Here is a 26,854-nt window from a genome sequence, read left to right on the forward strand (position 1 = left end):
TGTCAGCTTGCTGAAAATGACATTTTCATGGACCAGTATGTTCACGTGAAATCTGGAAAGAGATTAGTACGGGGGTTAGCTAGAAGAGGGCTGCTGGTGACTTGAATTCAGTTCCTACTTCTGACACTCGGGCAAGTGATTTCTTCTTTTGGTTCATATCGATCAACCTGTTTCAGACTGCTGCCCATCACCATAGGATCTGAGCCTCTTCCACATAAAATCAATAGCAGTAGCGAAGTCCCTAGTAGACTTCATGGAGCCTTTGCTCTCTTTTCGGAGTCTAAAGTCGTATGGGGTAGGGGGTTGATTTTGTTGTTGTTCCTTTTTTAGATTCTATTAATTTCCTTTTTTGGTGTGGTTGGTAAGGGTTTGGGGGCAAAAGGCGTGCCAGGGTTGTCACTTTTTGTGGTGGAAAGGCTCCCCTCCTAGCTTCCCAATCTGCAATCCATTTCCTTCTGGAAAATACCTCGAGTCTCTGAGCACAAGGCGTTCTAACAGGGCTAAGTATTCGTCTGATTCTCTTCTTTATTATTTGTGTTACTATAGCATCTAGTAGCCCTAATCACGGGCTAGGACCCCACTGGTCTATGCACTGTGCAAACACAGAACAAAAAGACAGACCCTGCCCCATGGTTATTGTGGCTAGAGGAACTCCAGTCTCCATACTGGCTTATTTATGCAATTATTCCGAACAGGTTTCACCATGCTATATACTCCAAACATTCAGGTGCATTTCCCGTAGTCCTCCAGCAGATATTAAGCTGTTGGCCAGTTGTCCCTGCATAGTAACCCTTAGTGATACTTATGTCGGAATAGATAAAACACAGCTCAGGGCAGGGGGTTGAACACCTGTCTGGGGAACCCTTTTTGTGTGTGTTTATCATGGGGTAGCTTTCAAAAGCAGAGCTTAGCTGCCCAGGCCCTTACATGCCTGAAAGGCACAGGAGTTGAGAAAGAGGGAAAAAATGCTGCCAAACAAGAAATAACTTAAGTTTTTTAGTAAGATTTTAACCCTTCGGTGTTAGGAGCAAATTCTTTACTAAAAAGAAAATAGTCTATTCTGTCCCTTGTTAAAGACGTGCTTTGGGATGAAATTCACGCCTTCGCAGAGCAGATGTACCATTGAAGTGCTGGTTTGCAGGCAGTTGTAGTATGGGCCTGGTGCTGACTCTGTACAGGGTTAATTTGTTCTTGAGCCCTCTCCTAGGTGCACTCTTGGGAGCAATCCCATCCCTGGACAGGGTGTAAGGGTGGTGACTTTCAGCGGGATGCTGATGGGAGCGTCAGAGGAGGGGAGGAACACCTAGCTGCGTGTCAGAGGACACCAGTGATCCAAAGGGTGTGGATGACCAGCTACAACTATCCAATATGTATTTTCATTTCTACCCCTAGGCTTGCCTCTGCTTCCCTTATGGATCATGAAGGGCTGTTTAGGAGGTAGCACTGTCTAATGGCCAGGACTCCTGGGTTCTATTCCCAGCATGATCGCTGACCTGCTGTGTGATCTGAGACCGCTCACTTCCCCTAGCCGTGCCTCGGTTGGCCCAGTTGCCAGGATTGTGCTCAAACCTTCCCCCACCATCCAGCCTCTGGCAGACACCAGGCATGTCACGTTTCAGCCCCAGAGACAAACACTTGGGAAAGCTAGAAGTTGAGCTGAGCAACATTTTTTTGAATCTCAAAATATTGCTGAAATTGGAGGTGGGGAAAATGTTGATGAAATTTTGGTGAAACTATACTGGTTTGAAAAATGAGGCAAAGCTGATTCCCCCTTTTATAATTTTGGAATTTCAGATTTCAAAATAACAGTGAAATTTAAAATAAAAAAAAATAATCACAAAATCGCCCCTCCACCCTTTTTTTAAAACCAGTTTTGGCTGCGAATGTGTGCAAATAGGGAGTTTAGGTTGGAAACTGTTTTGCTACCTTAACTCCGGTAACATCTGCCACTAACTCTGCTGTAATGAAGATACAGGGATTGACACATTCAATTTAATCCCCATTCTTCACTCAGACACTACAGATTAGATGGAAGGGAAGATGCTTCAGAACTCTGAATGCTGTACGGACAAACAGCACCTCAGCTGGGATTCCTCCAAAGAGCTGCTCCATAAAACAAGTGCTGCTATTTAGTGACTATTTAGCTATCTAGGGAGGCAACCTAGTGACCGAGGATGTGGAAAAAGCTAATGTACTCAATGATTTTTTTGCCTCTGTCTTCACGCACAAGGTCAGCTCCCAGATTGCTGCACTGGGCAGTACAGCATGGGGAGAAGGTGACCAGCCCTCTGTGGAGAAAGAAGTGGTTCGGGACTATTTAGAAAAACTGGACGTGCACAAGTCCATGGGGCCGGATGCGCTGCATCCGAGGGTGCTAAAGGAGTTGGCGGGTGAGATTGCAGAGCCATTAGCCATTATTTTTGAAAACTCATGGCGATCGGGGGAGGTCCCAGATGACTGGAAAAAGGCTAATGTAGTGCCCATCTTTAAAAAAAGGGAAGAAGGAGGATCCGGGGAACTACAGGCCAGTCAGCCTCACCTCAGTCCCTGGAAAAATTATGGAGCAGGTCCTCAAGGAATCAATTATGAAACATTTAGAGGAGAGGAAAGTGATCAGGAACAGTCAGCATGGATTCACGAAGGGGAAGTCGTGCCTGACTAACCTAATTGCCTTCTATGATGAGATAACTGGCTCTGTGGATGAGGGGAAAGCAGTGGATGTGTTATTTCTTGACTTTAGCAAAGCTTTTGATACTGTCTCCCACAGTATTCTTGCCACCAAGTTAAAGAAGTATGGGCTGGATGAATGGACTGTAAGGTGGATAGAAAGCTGGCTAGATCGTCGGGCTCAACGGGTAGTGATCAATGGCTCCATGTCTAGTTGGCAGCCGGTTTCAAGTGGAGTGCCCCAAGGGTCGGTCCTGGGGCCGGTTTTGTTTAATATCTTTATTAATGATCTGGAGGATGGTGTGGACTGCACTCTCAGCAAGTTTGCAGATGACACTAAACTAGGAGGCGTGGTAGATACACTAGACGGTAGGGATCGGATACAGAGGGACCTAGACAAATTAGAGGATTGGGCAGAAAAAAACCTGATGAGGTTCAACAAGGACAAGTGCAGAGTCCTGCACTTAGGACGGAAGAATCCCATGCACTGCTACAGACTAGGGACCGAATGGCTAGGTAGCAGTTCTGCTGAAAAGGACCTAGGGGTCACAGTGGACGAGAAGCTGGATATGAGTCAACAGTGTGCTCTTGTTGCCAAGAAGGCTAACGGCATTTTGGGCTGTATAAGTAGGGGCATTGCCAGCAGATCGAGGAACGTGATCGTTCCCCTTTATTCGACATTGGTGAGGCCTCATCTGGAATACTGTGTCCAGTTTTGGGCCCCACACTACAAGAAGGATGTGGAAAAATTGGAAAGAGTCCAGCAGAGGGCAACAAAAATGATTAGGGGTTTGGAGCACATGACTTATGAGGAGAGGCTGAGAGAACTGGGATTGTTTAGTCTCCAGAAGAGAAGAATGAGGGGGGATTTGATAGCAGCCTTCAACTACCTGAAGGGGGGTTCCAAAGAGGATGGAGCTCGGCTGTTCTCAGCGGTGGCAGATGACAGAACAAGGAGCAATGGTCTCAAGTTGCAGTGGGGGAGGTCCAGGTTGGATATCAGGAAAAACTATTTCACTAGGAGGGTGGTGAAACACTGGAATGCGTTACCTAGGGAGGTGGTGGAGTCTCCTTCCTTGGAGGTTTTTAAGGCCCGGCTTGACAAAGCCCTGGCTGGGATGATTTAGCTGGGAATTGGTCCTGCTTTGAGCAGGGGGTTGGACTAGATGACCTCTTGAGGTCCCTTCCAACTCTGATATTCTATGATTCTATGATTCTATGACTTCGTCACTCTTTGCAAGGTTTTTGATTGCTTAGAATAGGAGCAAACTGCAGTGTTTTATGAATGGTCTTTCAGTGTACGCCAAGCTTTATAAGCCACTTAGGCCCTCCACATGCAGAATTCTAAGTGACTTCAAGAGAGTTCTCATGCAGCAGTTGTATGATTGGACTTGTGGACTCATTGCCAGGGGATGTTGTGAAGGCCAACAGTATAACTGGGTTCAGAAAGAATTAGATAAGTTCATGGAGAATAAATCCATCAATGGCTGTTAGCCAAGATGGTTGGGGATGCAACCCCATGCTCTGGGTGTCCCTAAACCTCTGACTGACAGAAGCTGGGACTGGATGCCAGGGGATGGATCACTTGATGATTGTCCTGTTCTGTTCATTCCCTTTGTAGCCACTATCTAAAGACAGGATACTGGGCTAGATGGACCATTGGTCTGACCCAGCAAGGCCGTTCTTGTGTAGTTAGTTGTGACACTGTGACTGTCTCTGATGGTAGAAGAGTGGCAATCACCAGCTCAACATGTCATTCTGCAGTTCTGTTCTTTATTGATTACCTAGATAGGTGTAGTTTATATCTCAAATTAAGCCTGCAGGAGCAATGCTAACATTGATTTGCATTTTGTACCTATGCCAATGTATCATTTTCTACTTTGATCATTCCCCTGCCAGTACCTTTGCAAACTCCATAGCCTGCATAAAAATGGTCCCGTGACCAGCATTCAGGAGTAGATGCATTTGAAGACCTGTTCCTGCTCCCATTGAAGTGAATGGCAAAACTCCCGTTGAGTTCAGTTGTGTAGGATGGGCCCTTGCTATGCAACAGACACTGTTCCAATTCCTGTGACAGGCTCCTGTTTCCAGCGGAGGTGCCCTGTTGTATTAATGAGTTAATTACATCGACAAACACCTAGTGCTGCTGTGTCCATGATCTGATTTAGCAGGATACACACCGTGCAATCAGCTATCTAACATTCTCCATTCACAGACCCCCTTTTACACAAGTCTGGACAAAAGTGCAGATTACATGAAGTGCTGTGGGCATGGTCTTGCTCTCTGAGTCACATGGAATATCTTGGCTCCAGTGTCCTACTGTCCTGGGATGCACGCAATGCCCCTTGAATCAGCACGCGATTTGTGCGTGTTAGTAAGGAGAATGAGATCAGCTGTGCAGAGCTGAGAACAGAATTGTGCTCTGGAGCTGCACTTGGGGGAAACATTACGAGGTCTGGACTTCTAATGTGCTAATCCCTCAAGAATGCTCCCAGTTACCTTGTCACCAAGTTTGTTACTCAGCGCTGCAATGAACTGGCGTTGGCTAAAGTGCAACAGGGATTATCGGACAGGTTCACTGAATCCAGCTAGCACATGAAGGGCAGCTGAATTCCAAATAGTTCCACTTTAGTAAAAGTTCCTTTCCCTCGTGACAGTGGAAGTAAAGAACACGTATTCCCGTCACTTCAAATGCAGAGTAAGACAACACTTGACCGACCTAGTATATGAGATTCATCCCTCACTGGCAGCATTTTGATCATTGGTCCAGGTCTTTGACTAGCTCTTTGATCAAATGGTTTGATAACATACAGTGGGCATGTTGGTTAGGATGCTGGAGCCAAAGCTTTTGCCCACTGACCTGAAGAAGAGCTCTGTGTAGCTCAAAAGTTTGTCTCTTTCACCAACGGAAGTTGTTCCAATAAAAGATATTCCCTCACCCACCTTGTCTCTCTGATTTAGGGAGACATTTTCAAAAATCAACAGGAATTGAGCTCCTAAATCCCGTAGATGCTTTTGCACATTTCCCCCTTACTATTTAATACTTTCAGTTCAACTATATTTTGTGTGGTTCCCTCCAAGGGTTTGTGTGTCAGATCCAATTATGAGAAGGACAAGATGCCGTGGTGATGAGTGCAGTATTAATACCTACCTCTATCCAATCAGATACAGTGGAGTTAATAGCATGCCAAGAACAAACTGAATCATGGCGGGAATTGCCTCTATACATAGTTTTAGTCTTCTGCGCATGCCCTAAGATGGACGCTTCTGCAGGAAACAGTGCAGGGAAAAGCGGAGCTACCACATGCAAAAAGTCTTTGCAGGGTGATGGTTTCAGGGGAAATAGGACAGCGTGAAGTGTTTGATTGCAACGTAGCTGGAAATCTGGTTTTGGGTGCCAAAGCGGCTTCCTTGGTTGTGACAGCAGCTTTCCTTGCCCACTGTAGGAGATGGCAAATGCACATGACATCAACTCAACTGTTTAGATTTTAAAATAACCGTGTAGCCACAGGCCAAAGCAAGCTGAGCTGGAGTCTCCTTGAGGGCTGCGATGTAGCATGTATAGCTGCTCCAGCTCTGTTTTCTCGTGCTGTCATCCTGTCAGCTCACACATGCTAAGCAGGGTTGGACAGGCTGAGGAGGAGGATGGAATCCTGCCAAGGAAAATCTAGATGATGCTGGAAAGAGAGTTGGTAATTCAATAGGCAGGTGCTTTCCCCTCTGGGTCAGTTCCAAACCAATGCCCCGGCATGTGGCTGGGGGCTGCTGTACTGTCGGAGGTGCCGTCTGAAAAGCCCCAGCTTCTTGTGGGCTTCTCAAAGATCCAGGGGCACTTTGTGTCAGGACAGAGGCGTTAGCCCCAGGGGGCTGGTCAGAATCCAACCCGGAACATTACACTCCGCCACCTGAACTCCCGCTGTAATTTCAGTCGGGGCCAGTGTTCTTTGCACTACATCCTGTTCTGTCGAATGGTGGCGAGGTAATTCCTGCACATCATTTGGATATCAGCTGGGAAAGCCCTGTGGAGGGCTAGGGAGAAGGTTGTCTTCTACCCGTTTTGCATTGCTCATTGTTCTTCTCAAATAGACCTTGCCAGCATCTGTCCCCCCAGTTAGCCGGAGCACTGAAGTATTGTTTTAGGCATTTCTTTCCCTCTTTCCCACTAACTAGTCAGTTACTATAGGGCTGGCACCAGCACTGTGCAAATCCTCCAACTAGGTAATAAAAAGCCATTTATCCATTCAAGTCTGTTCCTCACTGCGGGGGCAAAATTCCTCCCTTCTGTCCCACGCAAACAGAATTTCGTCCTGGATGTTTTGAAAATGCTCATTTCTATAGACATTATTTTGTCTATCCAGGTCTGTGCCTGGCACTGTCCCTTCAGGCCCCAGCTACCAACTGCTGGGGTATTGGTTCAGAATGGACTCAAAGGGAAAAGCACCCAGCACGCTCTCCTCTTGGAGGGATCCCATCCACATCTTCACACAGTCCAACGCTGGGGATCCCAAGGCCGACAATCTCCTGACCTTAGCTACCAGTAGAGAGAAACCGGGCTCTTTGATAAATCCTTGCTCTGATATCATGACCATGGGCACAGCCTAGATCCGCAGCTGGTGTAAAATCAGTATAACTCTACTGAAATCAATGGCGCAATAGTGATTTACTCCAGCTGAGGATCTGGCTGATTAGAAACATAGGAATTCCCCCACTGGATCGGACTCCAGGTCCATGTAATCCAGTATCCTGTCTTTGATAGTGGTCAGAACCCTTCAGGAGTAGATGTGGGATTATCTGACCCCCCCCATCCCCCGCTTACGTCCCATCCTGCTCTCTGATAGTTAGATTCCATCTAGATAGACTGGGTAAGATTACAAACATCGGGGACCAAACTGAAATCAATGGAGTTACGCCAAGGATAAATTTGGTCATAGAATTATAAAAACAAGACAAAGCCAGCAAATTCTTTTGCACTAAAAATACCTGCTGATTGCTGATGGTACAGAACAAGGCGGCACCTAGTAGAGCAGGCTGTGTCTAAACAGTCTTCATCATGTTATTCTTTTCCATTTTACCACTTCTGCCTGTGCAGGTCACACAGAGCACCCAACAGCTAGTTACGTTTCTCTCTCGTTTGCGCATTCCCAATGGGTGCATATTGAGGGATGCATATTCCCAGCTCTGCTTCCCACTCAAGTAGAAGCAATCTGCAGTGGTTTGCAGGTGCATGTTTGCAGTTACCCGATGCTACAAATGTGTCTGCGTACAATTTGCCTCCCCCGCCCCCACCCACAACAACAAAAAAACCCTTGCAGATTAGGTGCTTTCAAACAGAGCACTGGACACAGAGAAGAGGTGAACGCTAGCATACCGATCTAAGGCAAGGCATGTTATACTGTCATGGAAAATAGCCCTGTAAAAGAATCACATGCAAAAGGCAAAGAGCTTTATTTACAAATAGAAATGCCCCCCCCGCTTCCTCGTGAGTGTTGAATGTGAGCCAGGAATAAGCAGGAATGACCTTTCCCATTTGGATAGGAGATGAAAGTCAGTGCAGACAAGCCTTTTCCATAGCACTGTGCAAATACTGGCTATGATCGATGATGGAGCAGCAACATTTGATAAAAGGAGGGATTTTTTTTAATCTCACTGGTTTAAAAAGAACTGGCTGGTAATAGAGCAACGCAATAAACTGGAGTCTGTGGTCCTGAGAATTCAGATGAAACGCTGAAACTTCATTGCCAGTCAAAAGCAAAAGCTCTCAGCTTACGCACCACTTAAGCCCAGGTGGTCTGCTGATGTAAATCGGGATTGTGCCATTGAAGTCAGTGGAGTTATGCCAATTTATATCACCCGAGGATATGGCCCAGGGGGCTTACAAGGAACTTAAGTGGTGCATAGGCCTGGAGCTGGCCCTCTGCACAGGCATGAATTTCACTCTAGAAAAGTATTTAGGTCTTGCTTTTTATTTTCTAGAACTACGTTGTCTGGGCATGGAGTAGAAGCTCCAAAGTCTTACTTTTCGGTTCAGGCTAAGCCCCCCAACGTTTGATGCATCTCAGAACCTCTTGCCTCTGAAGAGACAGTTAGAGATCTTCTTAGCACAGGGCGTCTGGAGACTGCCAGTACTTCCTGCAGCCTGTTGGGCCAAGTGCACCATCGCAGCAGATCCACCCAGCCGTAAGGAACCCAGAGGTGAAAGACAATTCAAAGAGAGAAGGAAGCTAGAAGCCATCCATTCAGCTACCGTCAAGTGGATCCTCCACGTTCGTAGGCTATTCACTGTTATTTAATGGGCGACTGCTGAGAAATGCGCTCAGGTTCTGTCATGCATAGATTCAGCTTGCACAGGGTGGAGAGAATTATGTTTTCAAGGGTTTTTCACCTGCCTTAGACACCTTTAAACTCTGCCCAGAGGCCGCCAGACATTTCCCTAGAGGGACACCAGGTTCCCGTGTTTCATAAATCAAAACCAACGGCAAAGTGGCTGTGGGGACTGAAACACACAACGGCAGCCTTCCAAGGGAGTACCACAGAGCTAACGTAGCAGCTGCACTGGCTCCAGACAGCAGATGCCAGCTCACTCAATCTGGGAACTTATGTTTAAGGACATTATGCTGGAGAGGAGTTCATGATTAGTTTTCCTGGTGGTCAGGGGGAGCCTTCTTCATGTCCTGTGGCACATTTCTGAAAATGCCTTACCCCTAAGCCCCTCCTCCCTGCCAAGAACTTCAGAGGTCAGATTTGTTGCTGATGTAAATTGAAGCAGTTCCATAGAGTCATAAATTTGTAGGCCAGAAGGGACCGTTGTGGTCATCCAGTCCAACCTGTACAACATAGGCCATAAGAGTTCTCCTAGTAATTCCTGCTGGCCCAATAATTTGTAGTTGCACTAGAACACGTCTCATATAAAGACACCCAACAATTTCAAATGATGGAGAGCCTACCACATCCCTCGGTAAGTTGCTCCAACGGTTAATTGCCTTCAGTGCAAAAACTCTGCGCCAGTAACTTCCATGGAGCCACCTCAATTTATACCAGCAGAGAATCTGGCCCCAGATCTAAGGAGAAAGAGACTTAAGCAGCTTTTCCTGTGTGCTAGAGAAGCTACTGGCCTTTGTGAGAATAGACAGCTACATTATATTGCTGGAAGAAGCTCTTTGTCTCAACATTATTTCAGAGAACTTTATGGGTCCTCCAATACTTCCCCCCTACTGATCATCAGACCATGTAGAAGATTATTTTCCCATTAGGCTTTATGTATGAACAGCTACTAAGGTGTTCAAGGGTTCTGAATAAATGACTGGGTCAAAATCTAAAATGGAGGGCATGCACAAATTTACTCCGTACTTTGGGGAGGAATACAGAGAGAGGAAGAATGTGTTTCTTGATAGAGGACAAGAGAGTAACTAGAAATTTGGAATCCCTCAGTGTTCCCCAAGCTGTCTGAATCCATTTTATTTGGTTTGCTTTAGAGAACAGTCAAACTGAGAATTATTTGTCTGAACCCCTGAACGTTGGTGCTTTGGATAAAAGGGAATCCTTGGTGTTTGCCCATTGTTAGTTTGCTTTACTAAGAAGATATTGAGGCTGAAATGTTTGCAAAGTGAGTTTCAAATAGTCAGCAGGGAGGCGCTCTAGATGTTCAGGATGTTGACTTTATTAATTATAGACTGGGATGCGATTTCCACTGACAACTGTAACATTTAAGACTAAAAGGCAGATTTTCAAAGGCATCCAAATCCCATTGATTTTCGATGGGAGTTGGGTACTTATCTACCATTTGTGTCCTCCACACCGAACCTAGTTTTTCTGACATCGTCCCATGTAGAAGTTGCAAAGCAGCTACATTCCCAAGCTTCAGGAGAAGGTGCTCAGAGTCTATCCCAGTGCTCTATGTCACTTTGTTTTAAAGCCCCAGATTCACAAGGCTGAGAAAATATAACGAAAGGCACCAATTAATCTCCACCATGTCCGAATGTGGTCTCCTAGGTTAGAGGAACAAACATTCCAGGAGGTGTTCATTGGTGCAGAAAAAGCAGAAACAGCTGTGGGGCAGTGAATGGCTTGTTTGCTGAACTCAGCGGTAGGGCGCTCTGCCTCCCTGCAGGTCCCCTGGACATTTGGGGATTGCACTCAGCTGCAGGGGTGAATAGCCCAAATCAAGGTACATCAGGCTGGATTCTCCGTTCCAAGAGAGGGGGCTAGCTGCAGCTCCCTGATGCAGAGCTGCCCTGCCCCAGTGCAAGTTGGAGCTGCAGCCCCCCAGGGGCCATACTCCGAAGGAGCATTGGGGGCAGTGGAGCTCTGCTCTGCCCTGCCATGCCCCTGACACTCCCCCTGGCGGAGGAGGGGTAGCGGGAGATGCTTACCCTGCACAAGGTGGACATAGCAGGCGGGGGAATGTGGCCTATGTTTTCACTCCTCCATTCCCGTTGGAGTAAGTGGGCATTAGTGCATCACTAGTACTGCTCCAGAACAGGGCACTCATTGGGGGAAACAAAGCCATTGAGGCTCTCATGCGCAATGCTTACTGGAAAAAGTTTTGGAGACTCAAAGCTTTGTTAGATCCCCGCCCCAGGAAGGATTTTCCTTATGATCCTTGGGCAGCGACATTTCAAGACAGAGGTTGAGCAGTGAGTATCCAGGCAGGCTTCATCCTATGTAGATCAGCAGCAGCAGGAGAGGAAGGAACATACGAAACATAGATGGACCCACAGCAGGTCTGAACCACCTCACCCCTCCCAAACATTAGATCCACCTCCAGTTCTGAAACTTTGCTGATCAGGCCCATTTTGAGCAGGGGACCCCCCATGAAAACTTTCTAGTCTCACTGGCTCACAATAGCAGGAGCAATAAGGGAAGAAAAGAATCATTCAAATGAAAAAGATATACGGGAAGGGAATAACATTCCAAAGGAAAGAATCTGCAGGGTAGCGAGGCGACCGTGGATTGTAGGGCTAGATCAGCTTACGTCAAGGCTGGGCGCTCAGAAGGAGGCACCGCGATGGGACGGCTACTGGCAGTGTCTAGGGTGGTGCTGGCAGAGGCTCAGGTGTGTAATGCTAATTCTGGTGTTGCAACCAGCGTGGGAGAAATGAAAGCAACCACATAAGTACAGACAGTGTTAGTGGGGACGCACCATCGGGCCAAACCACTTGAAAAGCCCATCAGAGTCCATGAAGTGCCTATTCTTGCACCTCCCAGTTCGGGGGTTGATTTAAATTGGTGTTGACATCAAAGGAACTACCCCAGCATGCACTAGTTGAGGATCTGGCCCCACCCTTTGAGAAATGAGCCTTTGAGCGTTGTAACCTGAGTAAGGAAGAATCCCTTCTCCCCATGCACTGACACCGAACAGATCTACTGAATAACCATTGCAAGAAGTAAGAGGGACTGTAAGTGGGAGTTAAAGGGCCTTGAGGGGGTGGGAGGGGCAAATTCAGACTCGGTGCAACTGAGTGCAATGCCAATGAAGTCATTGGCCAGAATATCTTATTTACACTAGAGTGAATCCACAGTTATTCCATGGAAGTCAATGGAGTTACCTGGGATTTACACCAGTCTAGCTGGCAGCAAAGTTTGGCCCCTTGTAATGTAAAGCCATTACTACCAGCAGCCTGACATGGTGCTGTCTCTCCAGCCCGTGTCCACGTCACAAAAAGCACCTGCCACAGGGGACGTCTTCTTGGGCAGTCCCAGCAGAGCACGAACCCAGGGAGGTCTGAATTCAGAGGAGTTGCGCCCACCTTCACCAGGGTTGAATTTGGCCATAGTGCCAGTGGCACGCTCAATGACTGAACAGTGTATGTGGTAAATAACACCAGCAGCATTCTGCTGTGTCCTAATGCTTGATGCGCTGTTCTTTCCCTGTTTTTCCTGTAGATTCCTTACCTTCTTGTGAACTCTTCTGTGCCCGAGATGAGGCCTCGAATGTTCCCGGTGTTCTTTGGCGAAAGCATTGAGGTCAACCCTGAACCTGTGCAGGAAATTAGGTACATATGGAGGGGTTTCTTCCCTCCCTCAGTACATTTTCTTCTGCAAAAGATTAACGGTGTTTATCAATGGGTGTCACGGTTATTTCGTTGGGGGTGAAGGGGAGGAGGAAGTGGGAGATTAATTCCTGAACTAAAAAGAAACTGACAGGGGTGGTGGAAGTGAGGGTGGTTCCGGGGTTGGTAATAGGAGATGGAGGTCTTCATTTCCAGATTATATCAAATCCAGTGCAGGCCGGGATAGAAAACCATTACCATCTGGAATGCTGTTTGGTGGCCAACGCGGAACGAGCTGGTGGTCTCCATAACTGGCGTCCATTTTTATTGCTGCTCGCAACAGAGAGGCCAAGGTTAGATCCATCTCCATGGGGCAGTCTGTCCTCTGCCCCTAAGGGCAGTCCTTCTAGCCCGTGACAGAGGCCTGCTGACATTCAATGCTGGGAGGCTGGTGCTTTGCTTTGCTGCCTACACAGTACCAGGGCTCACAGTCTGGGTCTCTTCTTGCCAGCCTGGAATTCACTTTAAAAACACCAACGTGCATTTTCAGTATGGTTACTCACCCAGCTTGTGGTAATAATTAGAGGGAGGGGGAGGTTGTGAATACAACTCCCCACAACCCACACAAAGACTGTCCTGGGAACGTACCCGGATAAATGTCTGGTTATCCAGGAACAGCTGGCAGGCATGTTTTTATGATGATTACACAGGAGTCTTGTTTTATGTGCACCAAGCGACTTGCTTGCTTACACACCTAGCTGTGCAAAATACATTAAGGCAGATCATGTTACGTGTGCCACATAATCCTCCAGGCTCCCTCCAGGGTGGAGGTAATTGACGTGGACACACCCAGCTTTTAATCTTTTTTCACAGAGCTGCAAATTCCTTACCTGCTGATTGCAGTTGAAAGGTTTGGAGCAGTAAAACGCATGAAAGTCCCACAGTTCCCTACAGTCTGAGCTTTACTAAAACCAGATTTTTTATTATCATCTGTATAACTGTAGCACCTAGGAACCCATCATGGACGAGGACCCCATGGTGCTAGATGTTGTACGGACACAGAACAAACAAAAGACAGTCTCTGTCCCAAAGAGCATACAGTTTAAGGATATTTACCTTGCAGGGTTACCGGCTTGTGCACATGAGCAAGTAGAGAAGGTTAGGTGCACAATGGAATATAGATAGAGAAACCAACAAGGCTAGAAGAGCCATTGTTAATAATCTTGATGTCTATTTTTTATCCTCATCTTAATGGTGGCTGAGCCCCGCAGTGCTCGTTTTGTGTAGGCAGTGTGAACCAGACCTTGCAACTTCTCCCTGTTTGGGTTGGGATTTTCTAGGGCTGTCAAGCAATTAAAAAAATTAATCTCAATTAATCGCACTGTTAAACAATAATAGAATACCATTTATTTAAATATTTTTGGGTGTTGTCTACATTTTCAAATATTTTGATTTCAATTACACCACAAAATACAAAGTTTATATTGCTCACTTTATATTTTTATTACAAATATTTGCACTGTAAAAAAACAAAAGAAATAGTATTTTTCAATTCACCTAATACAAGTACTGTAGTGCAATCTCTTTATCATGAAAGTTGAACTTACAAATGTAGAATTATGTACAAAAAAATTGCACTAAAAAATAAACCAATGTAAAATTTTAGAGCCTACAAGTCCACACAGTCCTATTTCTTGTTCAGCCAGTCGCTCAGACAAACAAGTTTGTTTACATTTGCAGGAGATAATGCTGCCCGCTTCTTGTTCATAATGTCATCTGAAAGTGAGAACAGGTGTTCTCATGGCACTGTTGTAGCCGGAGTCGCAAGATATTTACATGCCAGATGCGCTAAAGATTCATATGTCCCTTCATGCTTCAACCACCATTCCAGAGGACGTGTCCATGCTGAAGATGGGTTCTGCTCGATAGCAATCCAAAGCCGTGCGGTCCAACACATGTTCATTTTCATCATCTGAGTCAGATGCCACCAGCAGAAGGTTGATTTTCTTTTTTGGTGGTTCGGGTTCTGTAGTTTCTGCATTGAAGTGTTGCTCTATTAAGACTTCTGAAAGCATGCTTCACACCTCATCCCTCCCAGATTTTGGAAGGCACGTCAGATTCTTAAACCTTGGTTCGAGTGCTGTAGCTATCTTTAGAAATCTCAACATTGTTATCTTCTTTGCATTTTGTCAGATCTGCAGGAAAAGTGTTCTTAAAATGAACAACATGTGCTGAGTCATCATCCGAGACTACTATAACACGAAATATATGGCAGAATGTGGGTAAAATAGAACCGGAGACCAGAGCCGGCTCCAGGGTTTTGGCCGCCCCAAGCAGCCAAAAAAACAAAAAAAAAAAACCCGCGATCGCGATCTGCGGCGGCAATTCGGCAGGAGTTCCTTTGCTCCCAGCGGGAGTGAGGGACCGTCCGCCGAATTGCTGCCGAATACCTGAACGTGCCACCCCTCTCTGGAGCGGCCGCCCCAAGCAGCTGCTTGCCAGGCTGGTGCCTGGAGCCGGCCCTGCCGGAGACATACAATTCTCCCCTAGGAAGTTCAGTCACAAATTTAATTACGGTAACTCATTTTTTTAAATGAGCGTCATCAGCATGGAAGCATGTCCTCTGGAATGGTGGCCAAAGCATGCAAGGGTATACGAATGTTTAGCATATCTGGCACATAAATATCTTGCAGTGCTGGCTAAAAAAGTCCCATGTGAATGCCTGTTCTCACTTTCAGAAAGAAAGTAAAGAAGAAGCTGGCAGTATTAGCTCCCATAAATGTACACAAACTTGTTTGTCTTAGCAATTGGCTGAACGAGAAGTAGGACTGAGTGGACTTGTAGGCTCTAAAGTTTTGCATTGTTTTGTTTTTGAGTGCAGTTAAGTAACAAAAAAAATTCTACATTTGTAAGTTGCACTTTCATGATAAAGAGATTGCACTATAGTACTTGTATTAGGTGAATTGAAAAATGCTGTTTCTTTTATCATTTTTATAGTACAAATATTTAAAATCAAAAGTAATAATATAAAGTGAACAGTGTACACTTTGTATTCTGTGTTGTAATTGAAATCAATATATTTGAAAATGTAGACCACCACCTAAAAATATTTAATAAATTTCTATTGGTATTTATTGTTTAACAATGCAATGAAAACTGCGATTAATTTTTTAAATCGTGATTAGATTTGAGTTAATCACGTGAGTTAACTGCGATTAATTGACAGCCCTAGTTTTGACCCATTACTGGCGTTTCTGTAGAACCCAAACCATCAAGCAATCTCCATCCACTCCCTCATGCTCCTTGGTTTATGGCTAGCTCAGGATTTCCTCTACCCGTTTGGCACAGCTTTTTGAGGTTGTGCTGGGTCACTTCACTCCCTTTTTCCCTACTGCAGCCTAGTTTGGGGGCAATGGCTTTGTGCTCTAGGTGACATGTAAATCAAGCTGTCATTGCTCTAAGCAGGTGACCCTTTGCTTTAATATGGGAGGGATGGGCAGAAGGTGTTAAACAGCTCAATCAAGCCCCCTCTAGCTCCCTTTAATAACCATGTCCAGGGTGTTATTTTCTTGCCAAGTGAGGGCAGGAGCTGACACTGGTGCACAGCACAGACCAGAAAGGGTCTAAGGGCCACCTTAAGGGTCCCCATTAGGAGTACAGGAGCATGAACCAATAGAGGCAGTTTTCACCCAGCTTGCATGTCCATTTCCCATGCTCCCTGTGCACTACCCGTAAGGGAGGGCTGCCTCTTTCCGGCACAATGCCAGGGAAAGGTGCTGTGCTGCATGATGACAATCTGTTCCCTTATGCAGCATGATTTAAGAATCAAAGGAACCCTTTGCCATCATGGTTGATGGCAATGCTACAAGAGACTAGCCGCAGAAGGTCTGCCAGAGACCACTGATGTGTTTCGGGTAGAGACTAGGAAGCCAGCACACCACGTGGTAGAAAAGCAGGGGTGGGCCACGGATGCACCTACAATGTCAGGAATCCTTGACCAGGCTCACCTTTCCAGCCTCTGGCTGAACATCTGTTTCTCTCCAACTCCTCTGCCTCCCACATACGGGGCACCAGCAACAAGTGGCCAACAGCTGTGCCCTTCACCACTGTGCCCGGGCTTGCTCTCACTGTGGAACTCAGCTAAAAGGGATCCTGGCTTAGGGCCGGGATAATCCTAAGGCCCCAGGAGGGAGCAGGGATGACACTGTGTAGCAACCAAACCAGAGCTGTTCTGCTGTTCAGGGAAAGGGGCAGGAACCCATGTGCCTGTGCAGGGGGTCCCAATCCTCTCTATGGCAGGCAGCCAGGCTCCAGCGGGGATCCCTGTGCCCCACCACCCATGGGGAGTTGGGATCATGGATTCACAACTAAGCAGAACTACCAGGAGATGGGTGGCTACAGCAACGGAGATGGCTATTGCAAACTTGTGGTTGCAGCAAAGGCATTCTGCTGCTGCTCTGCGCCAGAGGGTCCATCTGCCCAGCCCTCCCTAGAGCACCATTTGCTTTGGTTGGGCCAAGATCTTGGCAGAAGATAGGAGCGGGTCAGCACAGAGCCCTCCTGCCCTATGCGCTCCCTTCGTTGCCTGACTTCTCGCTGCCCTTTTCAGGTGCAACTCGGAGGTGAAATATGACTCAGAGAAACACTACAAGGACGACATCTTCTACGGACCCATCCCCACCATAACCGCCTACAGCGAGACGGTCATCGCCACGCCAAACTGCACCTGGAGGAACTACAAGTCGCAGCTGATCTTCGAGCCCCGACAGAAGCCCCTGCGATTCCAGAGCACAACCATCATCTTCCCCAAACGCACCAAGAACATTTACCGAACCACCCTCACCTACAGCCTGGGCTGTGCCAAGCGCTGGTTCGCGTCCAGCGTGCAGCTGGAGCTGTGCGAAGAAACCAGCCCCTGCGTCATCTACAGCGAGACCCTTTCGTCCGCCCGTGGGGGGCTCTGACGACCACAAGGCCGCATCCTTTGCTGGCCTCTCCGGACAGACAGATTTGGCCAGGTGCCTTCATTGATGGCGACGGGCCCTTGACTACTAGCGGCTGGGCGTGCGTGGTCTTAGACGCATCTGAACTGCTCCAAGAGGAGGCCTAGAGGGGTCGTACTCTTTATGGATTTGGTCAGCACAAGGCTGGCGTTTGTTGTGAGACATTTTTGATGTTCACGCTCTGGATTTTTATTTTATTTTTTGACACATATCTATTTTAAATAGCATTTCAATGAAATCAGACAGCAAAGGCCCTAGGTTTGCAGTTACCATATGTTATAGTGCTGCTTCCCAGCTCCGTGGGTCTTCTCTAGCACGTAGGCACGACTTAGCAGTGCCTTGGAAGCCGATCCTGTCTGATAGGAGAAGACCAGCTGCAGACTCACCATCCAACCTGCACAGCCGCTATCTGCCTGCTTCTCCTAGTGTTTAAACACAGAGAAGACAGTTGTTACTTTTAATTGCATAAGACATTGATCCCACTCCGAATCCCCATCTGGAGGACGGCTCCAGGATTGCATTGCAGCACCACAGTGACCTCCGATTTAGCTTTTTTAAAAATAAAAATGGTCACCAAAACAGGGAAGACGATCGATCGTGCTGACAGGGCACCACCACCACCTTTCCAGAATAGGCAAGTGCCAAACTCCCATTCGAGACCCTTCTGAGGAACCAGATGTTTACATGCCATAGCGGGATACCGTGCAAGGGGCCTCTAGGGGAGCCGAGAAGGGAATGCTTCAGGGGAGATTTGCATTCTAAGGAGGATGCAAGCCAGGGAAAATGGCAGAAATCTTAGCTAACAGGGATAAAACACACAGAGGACAGATCTAATTCAGGATTAACCTGATTTTATGCAAAGGCAGCTTACGACAATCAGGTTAACTAGGTATAGGAGAATAGGCTTTCAAGGGCAATTCCTGGAGGACCAAAAGTCTTTTCTGTTACATGAGATGATAAAGACCATAGCAGGAGCAGAAGTTTAAACTCCGAGTTGAAGACTGTCAACAGGACAGATGTTTCCAAAATTCAGCAGAATGGAGCCGTGGCTCATCGCCAGCCTGCTGAGTCCGGTAATAGTGCACAATAGTAATAATTCATCCAAGGACAATGAAAGGAACCGCCTATTCCTACCCTCTGCTCCTCCCCCAAGCTGGTTACTTCCCATGCAGCTGTAAAAACACGGAGGTGGGCAGCCTTCAGAAGGTGCCAGCGGGCCAGCACCAGCAGCCAGCTTCAAACCTGGCTGATCCCTCCCTGCCACCTACAAGCTCTCGGAGATCTGGCACTAACAGATCCTGTCACTGGGTTAGACGGCATCTGCATGTCACCTTGTCCCCGAGACAGACCCCTGCTAGCAGAGACTGATTTGATATCCTTTTCCCACCACTTCTTCACAAAGAATAGATTTAACCTCCTGGTACTTTATTTTTTTTGTGAGCTGAAGCTGAAAGAGGGAAGTTGGTTGCTCTTTTTTAAATGCTCACTTTCACTTGTATCTAAACTACGAGGAAACCGTCCGCTCTAGGGCTTCAACTGGCATCAGCATTGAAAGGGAACGAGAAAAGAGAACAACAGTGCTCTGGCAGGCTCTGTTTTAGTGCAGGACTCCATATGTGGCATCGCTGTACTGATCTGTTGTTAGCTGTTTTCATTTCCCTCTGGGGATAACAAACTGCAGCAAGACAAGCACAGCTCTGGCTGGGAAAGGAATTAAGGAAATCATGCCCATAGTTATGAAAATTGAACCCATCCAGCATCACCTACAAAGATTATTTGATGTGCCTACAAGTGGGACTTTTGTGTTGATTAGACTACAATAGGAACAATGCTAAGCAACAGTGCGTCAGTAAATGACAATGCCTACGCAGAGGGGTAAGAAAGCAATACAAGATCCCAAAGCGGTTACTGCTTTGTGAATTCTGGCCAACAGGGCTGGGATTGTCAATGGAGACAAAAGGAATTAGACACCTAACTCTCACTGGATTTGTATGGGGTTTGGACACCTACGGTAAAATTCTGAACAGCACCTAAGTGATTTAGGAGGCTAAGTTTCATTTTCAAAGGAGACAGACTGAGATCCGCAAAGGTATTTAGATACCTAACTCCTAGGGGAATTATGCACCTAAATATATTTGAGGGTCTGGGCCTTGGGCACTTAGAAACTTTTAGTCTCATTTAAAATCAATAAACCGTAGGTGTCTACGTGCCTATGTCACTTTGGCAAATGGGACTTAGATGCTCTTGAAAATGTTACCTGTAACTCCTGCAGGCTTTTTAGCTAAACAGCTCTTGAAGTTAATGTCTCTTTAGTCCCCCACCCCCCCCTTCTTAAGTGTTTTGTTTTGTATTTGTCTTGCTGCAATTCTGATTCAGTTATTTCAGTGTACACATGACCAGCCAAGTTACAACACCTAATAATAAGGAATAACTCAGACTCCTTGCCCAGAAAGTTTGTAATCACACGAACACCCACAGCTGTTAAAAATGCCGTGATAAACTAAAAACAAACAAACCCCTCCAGATATTTAAAAAAAAACTGATTTGAAAAGATCAGGTTTCCTTCTACGTAAGCGAGTGAATGGTCCTGCTCTTGTGGGAAACGTTCCTAGCTTACACACTACCCCAATGGAATCGGCTAGCGAAAGGATCGGAGTCCTCGCTCCCACTCCCATTACCCTGCCTGACCTCAAGGGCTCCCCTTCAACTCTCCTATGTGGCAGAGCCCTCGTAACCCCGAGAAGACTGAATCCAGGATTCCCGGAGGGACTCGACCCCCTATCTTGTGGTGGTCACTTAGGACAGGGGTTAAGGTGACCTCACTCCGGGGTGCTCTCTCCACTCTGGACCCTTCCCTGACCCACTGATCATTGCACGTAGTTCAAAACAAATACAATTTATTAAACAGCAACCAATTAAAAAATAAGGAAAAATGGGAAAGGCGAAAACACGTCTCTGTGGAAACGGGGGAACCCCAAACAGCGTCTCTGGAACATCCGGGCAGTTCACGGTCTGTTTCTCGCACGGCCCAGGCCCCTGCCCAGGCCCTGGCTGTGCTGCAGGGATGCTGCGGGTCGGACACTTGCTCTGGCGGTGGCTCTAGGTGGCCGGGCCCTTCTTCCCAGCGTCGCCCCTCGTCGGGGTTACGATCCCCTCCATGCAAAGCCTCGTGGCTGGGGGCGTCTCCCTGCGCCGGGCCACGGCCCAGATCCCCCTCACTCTCCCCAGCTGCTCACCGCCCCCGGCTCCGGCTCCAGCCCCACTCTGCCCCCAGCGCAGCTCCCTGGTTCTCTCTGACCGGCGAAGGTCTGCTCCCCGGCTCCGCTCGGCCCCGCTCTGGCCCAGGCAGCTCCCGCTCACACGGAGGACGGGACTCCTGGCCTCCCTCATTGGCCAGCCGGCCCTGTCAATCAGGGTGACTTGGAGCGTTGGCTTCTCCCATTGCCCCCAGGGAGTGTCATTTCTCATCGGCCCGTCCCCCTTCTATTGGTACTGGGAGATGGCCAGCCAAAAAACCCCACTGAGTTTCAGTACGGGGCCAACAGCCCCCTTACGTTCTGTTTCAACAGCCATGGGGAAAGGCAATTCATTTGTGTAACCAGAACTCTTTCCTTTCTGAACCAAGGCCATTCTTGGGGGGTTTGTTTGTTTTAAAGAAGCATATTTTTTATTCAGACACTAACTTGACGTCTTAATGTATCTTGGAAGTGTTGATTGCAGGGACACCGCTGGCACTGAAAGCTGTGCACTTGCTCTGTCCAGCACATTGACTTCAGGCATAAAGGAGCATAGTATTTGCCCCAAACTATCCAGCTTCAAATGTGTGTGTGTGTGTGTGTGTGGGTGGGTGTCCTACCATAACCCACATATGGTATGTCTTCATGGCACAGTTAACTCGGGTGAATGGGCATCCAGGTCTGAGTTGTCTGCAAAGCCACACAAGCTACTGGGGCCTTACATTTCCCCATGTGCGTCAGTAGACTTCAGGGGGCATAGCCTATGGTCCTTTGTGCAGTGGTCAACTGGGCCGCTCTGCAATCCCTTCCCAGTGAATTGTGGGAGAACTTGTCTGTCCTTCTGGGTGCATGGAGGGAAATTTTGGGATAGTTTGGAGGACTATTGGCACACAAGTGATTTAGCCTGTGTCCTCACTGCAAAGTGGGTGGGTTACCAGCTCGAGCAAAAACAGGCACTGAGCACTTACCCAGCTCCACAGCACCACCAGACTCGGGGGGAGGGTTGTGTTTGTGGACAGGATGGGTGTTAGGGACTATGTCTGAGCAAGAGCCCAAATTACCTCTGCAGTGAAGACAGACCCTGAGGCTGTTCAGGGCTTTCCAAAGAGTGGACAGAGTAGTAAATTGAGGCTCCATTTCCCATGAGCTGAAGGGGAACCCCAAGGTCCTTTAACCTGTATTCCTGCTCTCAAATTGGAACTTAATCCCCCTCACACTCACTCTAAAATTAGAAGAGCCCACCCCAAGGTTGCACCTTTTTGGACAATCTGGACCTGATTTCCCCTTGATGAGTCCTTTAGACTCCCAACAGGGTGACTTACAAGTTGCAGTTCAGCCTTACCTGTTAAATTCCCTGCTCTTGTTGGTCGCAAGGGACAGGCCAGACTCAGAAGGCAAACTAAATGGCAGTCCCTTGCCAGGCTGGCTCCGCTTCAACGTAGTCTTGCCTTCCGGAATCCCGCCGGCTATTTGTTCTGCACACCAGCCCTTGCCACAGCGACGTCTGTAGCTGAGCCGATGCAGCGGGTCACTTGTGCTGCTCTCCCTCATCGCAGCATGCTGGGCAGACACCACTTCGCTGCCTAGGGAGCCTGTTGCTTCCTGCCTTTGCTTTATGAATGCCAGCTGCTGCAAAAAATCTGGTTGGCAAATGAAATCCAGGGGCAGACACCTGACTCGCTGTCCGTTCTTTGGCCCCACTCCCCTGACACTCTGCTTCAGTCAAAGCTTTCTCGGCAGCCTGTGACTGGCTCTTGGGAGGCTGCCCAAGGTTGGAGGAAAGGTACAAGGCATCTTTCCCACCCCCACTATGCACAGTCCCTGTCCTTGTGCCCCCAGGACACATGCTCCCCAAAAGGGGCCAGGGAGCACTGCAGGCTGGCTAACTGCAGAGGTGAATACACACTGCACTGTCTTAGGGGGTGGGTCAATGTGTGCTATGTTCTCCTGGTGTTCCCACTAGGGTTGTGTGACTCTGCACTATGCCTGCCACTGCCCAGAAGGCACAGCCCAGCCCTTACTCACCATATCTTTTCCACCCCTTGCCCTCCCAGAACAGCTCCACTCCACGCTGAGGCGAGCATGGTCACTGTGCGAAGGTTCTGCTGGCTCCCAGCAGTCACCAGGGCCAGACATAAAACATGCTGGTTTGGAGCGCGAGCGTCTTCGTCCTTCCAAACTAATCCACCCCCAGTTCTGGGCTTTGTTTGCTGTGCAAACACTTAAACGCGCTTTCAGACTAGAAAACATACTTGAAAGAAACGTCCAAACGTGCCATTCTCGGCTCCGGGGGAGCCAAGGTGATTTTTATTGGCTTGTTTTGCCTTAAAAAGAAGAAAAAAAATAGATTCACAGACGTGGTTTCTTAACAGACAAACAGTCCAAAAAGCAGCAATCGCTCGAATCCTGAACATGGCTCAGCTTCAGTGGCTGCAGAACAGTTTGCACTGATCAGGCCTCTGGAGAGCTGCAAGATATTTCGCTTGTTAGGAGACCAAAAAAGCACAGGAGGTTATTGAACGTCCTAGGGAGCAATGAAATCAGTGTCACTGGGTGCCAGCAGGACTGAAAGGGAAAACATACAGTCTGAACTGTATCATTAGCGCTGAGATATCCTGAATAATAATCTTACAGAGGAACATGAATGGATCTAAACCTGGGACGTGGAACTATAATACAGCACATGTGTGGTAGTTGTAGGGTTTTTCAAATACCTTCTAATATCTTCTTACCGATTTGGACTGGGATTATGTCTGTGCAGATCTATAATAGATCGGGCCCCGTAGTCTATAACAGCTCCAATTGACGTCATTTATCTGGTCCTTGTTTTCAGTCAGGGGTGCCCAAAATATGATTTGTGGGGTAACTTGGTTCATTCCCGATGCAGCCCAGCGCTGCAGTACAAATACCCAGCCAGGTAATTCAGTATACTAATGACCCTAGCTAGCCATTTGTATGTGCAGTTACCTGATCGGCACATGCAATCACAGCGATTGGTCTCCTAGATTAAGTGCATGATTGCACAGGTAGCTGGTTTGAAAAGCTGGGTTAGGCGCTGGAGATTTACAATAAGCTGACAAGCAATGGGGCGAAGGTTCAGCGGAATAAGGTGTGCAATGCATTGGCAAGAGGAAACGCTTCTGCAGATGGAACCCACTGGCTCATGCTAAGCAGGGATTATACCCAACAGGTCTGATCTCCCCTTGTTCCCCCGGCTGGGACAAGGTTCTTGGGGATCCCTGCAGGACTGGGCCCTTACAGCACCAGGTTTTTATTTAACTTGTCTAAGGGCTCTAGCCAACTCCCCATTAAATCAGCCAAAAGACTCCTACTGAGATCAGTGGCAGTCAGATCAGACCCTGTTGCAGTCACATTTATTGTTTGCTAGTTTAATGTTCTCTTTCAAAGCAACGTCATCAGTTACAACCTAGATTTCCTTGACGTCGCCTCTCATTCAGCGTGGTCTTGTACCCATGCCAGTTTCCTGTAACGTAGTTGCAACAAGATGGGTCAGTTTTCTTTCGTTTTAAATCTGTCCCTTTGGGCATTCATACACAAATACATCCCAGATACTAGGAGAACCACTGACTTCACTGGGCTTTTGGTTTGATGCTGAATCAGTGCGTGAATCACCCATGTGCTTGTGATAGTCAGAAGCAGGCATGTCTTGCCTTCTTCCTACACAGTGCTTTTTACCCACTCGCTAGCCATATCCCTGTGGCTTGTTTACATGTTGCCAATAGTCAGAAGTGTTGCAAACAAAGCTCCTTTTTTGGTTTGGAGAATAATAATTGTTACATCTCACTTGAACACCATAAATTAGATTCTAGGTTTGTTATGTCAATCAGAAAATGCTAATTGTTTGCCAATTAATTTCTGCCAGCAGCAAATAAATGCCTTATTTGTAGCATTTTGTGCATTTACAGGGGCTGTTTCATTTTACAGAGCTCTCTTTTTTTAAAGGGATATAATTAATTTTAAACAACGGATCTTTATACATTTATTTTTCCAGAGTTACAGGCTGTTAATCTACAATGAGTAAATGTAGCTTTGAAAAGGTGTATTTCCCTGAGTAGTTACTTACCAGTGTCACCCAAGCTCTTGAGCTTTTTTGACCTGTTTGTTTTCCATCATGCCATGAGCCCAATGGATAGAGTTGGTCAAGATCTTTCTTTTAATACTTTCCTGCCCGTAGTGAAAATTTGTCTTTTTTTTTTTTAAACCCGAAACTTCTGCAAAAAGCTCCCGTTTTTTTCCCCCAAAATGTTCTGCTTGGCCATCCCAACCAGAAATTTGGAAATGTCGATATTTTTTACATTTTGAGGAGGTTGTTTTTCTATACCATTTTGTCACAGGATGTAATAGAATCAATTATGCCCAGAGTTTGTTTGTTCTTTGTTTTTCATAATTCCTTTGTAACATTTTGAAAGAGAGAAAGAAAGAGAAAGACAGACAGACTCTGGGCATCACTTATTTTATTGCATTCAGTGACAAAAAGAGAAACCCTCCCCAAACAAAATATTGACATTTCTATATCTTTCAATTCAAGATTTTGACATTTTCCAAAACAAAATTTGCAAAAAAAAATTAAAAAAAAATCAGAACACAAATTACTTTGAAAGTTTTTTTGAAAGGGTTATTCCCTTCTTTGACCAGCTCAACACAGAAGCTCTCCTCGAGGTGAAATAGACATGGATTCATGTCCATGGCCCGTGATTTCTAAACTTGTGAAAAAAGGGATAGTTTTTTGATAGCAGCATTTCAGTGAGCAGCGGGGCAGGCATGTGTATGTTACTTATAATTTATGTTGACTGTGTCTTGCAAAAAAAATTTAAATATATAAAAAATTAGAAAAGGTAGCTAAAGAACGAGTCAGCAAAAATCTGTGTAAAGTGAACTGAAGACTACAGGGTGTGGGAATCTGATATAAATGTTACTGAGTCTGTATGTGAACATCACAAAGTAGGATATTTTACTATTTTCATCTTTCTGGACATTCTACCTGTAGTGACACAGACACATTTTCCTTCCTTGAGGCTGAGGAACCAAAAACCAAAACAAAACAAAACACCTCCTGACCTGCATCCATTCAGGATGATTGAAAACAGTGAATCTCAGAATTTGGCCTGAAGCCCCCAGATCCTGCACCAGCGCTGTGGCATGCCCTTGTGGAGCCAGGTACACCGTGTGGCTTTCAAGGCAGTCGAAGTCTGTGGAAAGGCTCACGTTGATTTCAATAGGTTTTGGGTCAGGCCGTAGGCGACTGTGGGTGGGATCTTCAAATGCTCCCAGTGTCAACCTAACTCTGCTCCCACTTGAAGTCAGTGAGAGCTAGACCCCATTGGTGTCATTGGGAGCAACATTAGGGCCAATGCTGATCACATCTAAAAAGCCCACGCTGCTAACAGATGAACCATTTTATTTTTAAAGTGTTGGGATGCCCTTTCCTCTCTAGCCAATATGTCCATTGTCCAAACCAGCTAATGTATTCTCTCATGGGAATCCTGAACTGCAGGTGGAATTGAAAGATGTTTGATGATTAGAGAAGTGGCTCATGTTCTTGGATGTGTTGTATTTCTATTTTTATAATTCTAATACTCTATAAGTGCTTGTAAAGTACTTTACTGTTGTATATGTGGTGATCCGGTACTTCGTGATACCCTTTTATTTTTGTATTTTTTCTCTCTCCACAATAATCACTTCCTGTTCAATTCATAGAAAATAATTTAAGAAAACAAATGTATATATCTTAATAAAATGCAGAAAAGCAGAATGCTCACATGTCTGGCTTTTGCTTCCTCTTCCACACACAACAACTTGCGACTCACTGCCTAGCCTTGTATTAGTACAGTCTAATCAGATGGGATATTTTTTGTGATGCTTCTATTGGATGTCTTCTCTCTAGTGGGTTTGGGTTAGGAAGTTCTGGTAGCATGTTGTCAATAAGACAAATATCCAA

General features: G+C 46.7%; 1 protein-coding gene across 2 annotated transcripts in view; it reads left to right on the plus strand.

Annotated features, from left to right (window-relative positions):
• RFLNA (refilin A) overlaps window positions 1–26,129 on the plus strand; it is a 35,082-nt gene extending 8,953 nt beyond the window's left edge. Inside the window, exons 2-4 of one of the 2 annotated variants that reach the window (XR_004648282.1) lie at window positions 12,550–12,659; window positions 17,266–19,534; window positions 25,904–26,129. Coding sequence is in view for 1 of the 2 variants with exons in the window: in XM_034791388.1 (XP_034647279.1) it covers window positions 12,550–12,659; window positions 17,266–17,620 (465 nt within the window). In the remaining variant the exon portion in view is untranslated. Of the gene's footprint in view, window positions 1–12,549; window positions 12,660–17,265; window positions 20,097–25,903 lie in introns of those variants that run through there. The other variant, XM_034791388.1, reaches the window with a different exon arrangement.
• The last annotated feature ends 725 nt before the right edge of the window (window positions 26,130–26,854 follow it).

The sequence above is a fragment of the Trachemys scripta genome, chromosome 15 (assembly GCF_013100865.1).
Source record: "Trachemys scripta elegans isolate TJP31775 chromosome 15, CAS_Tse_1.0, whole genome shotgun sequence".
In the NCBI taxonomy this organism is placed as follows: domain Eukaryota; kingdom Metazoa; phylum Chordata; order Testudines; family Emydidae; genus Trachemys; species Trachemys scripta.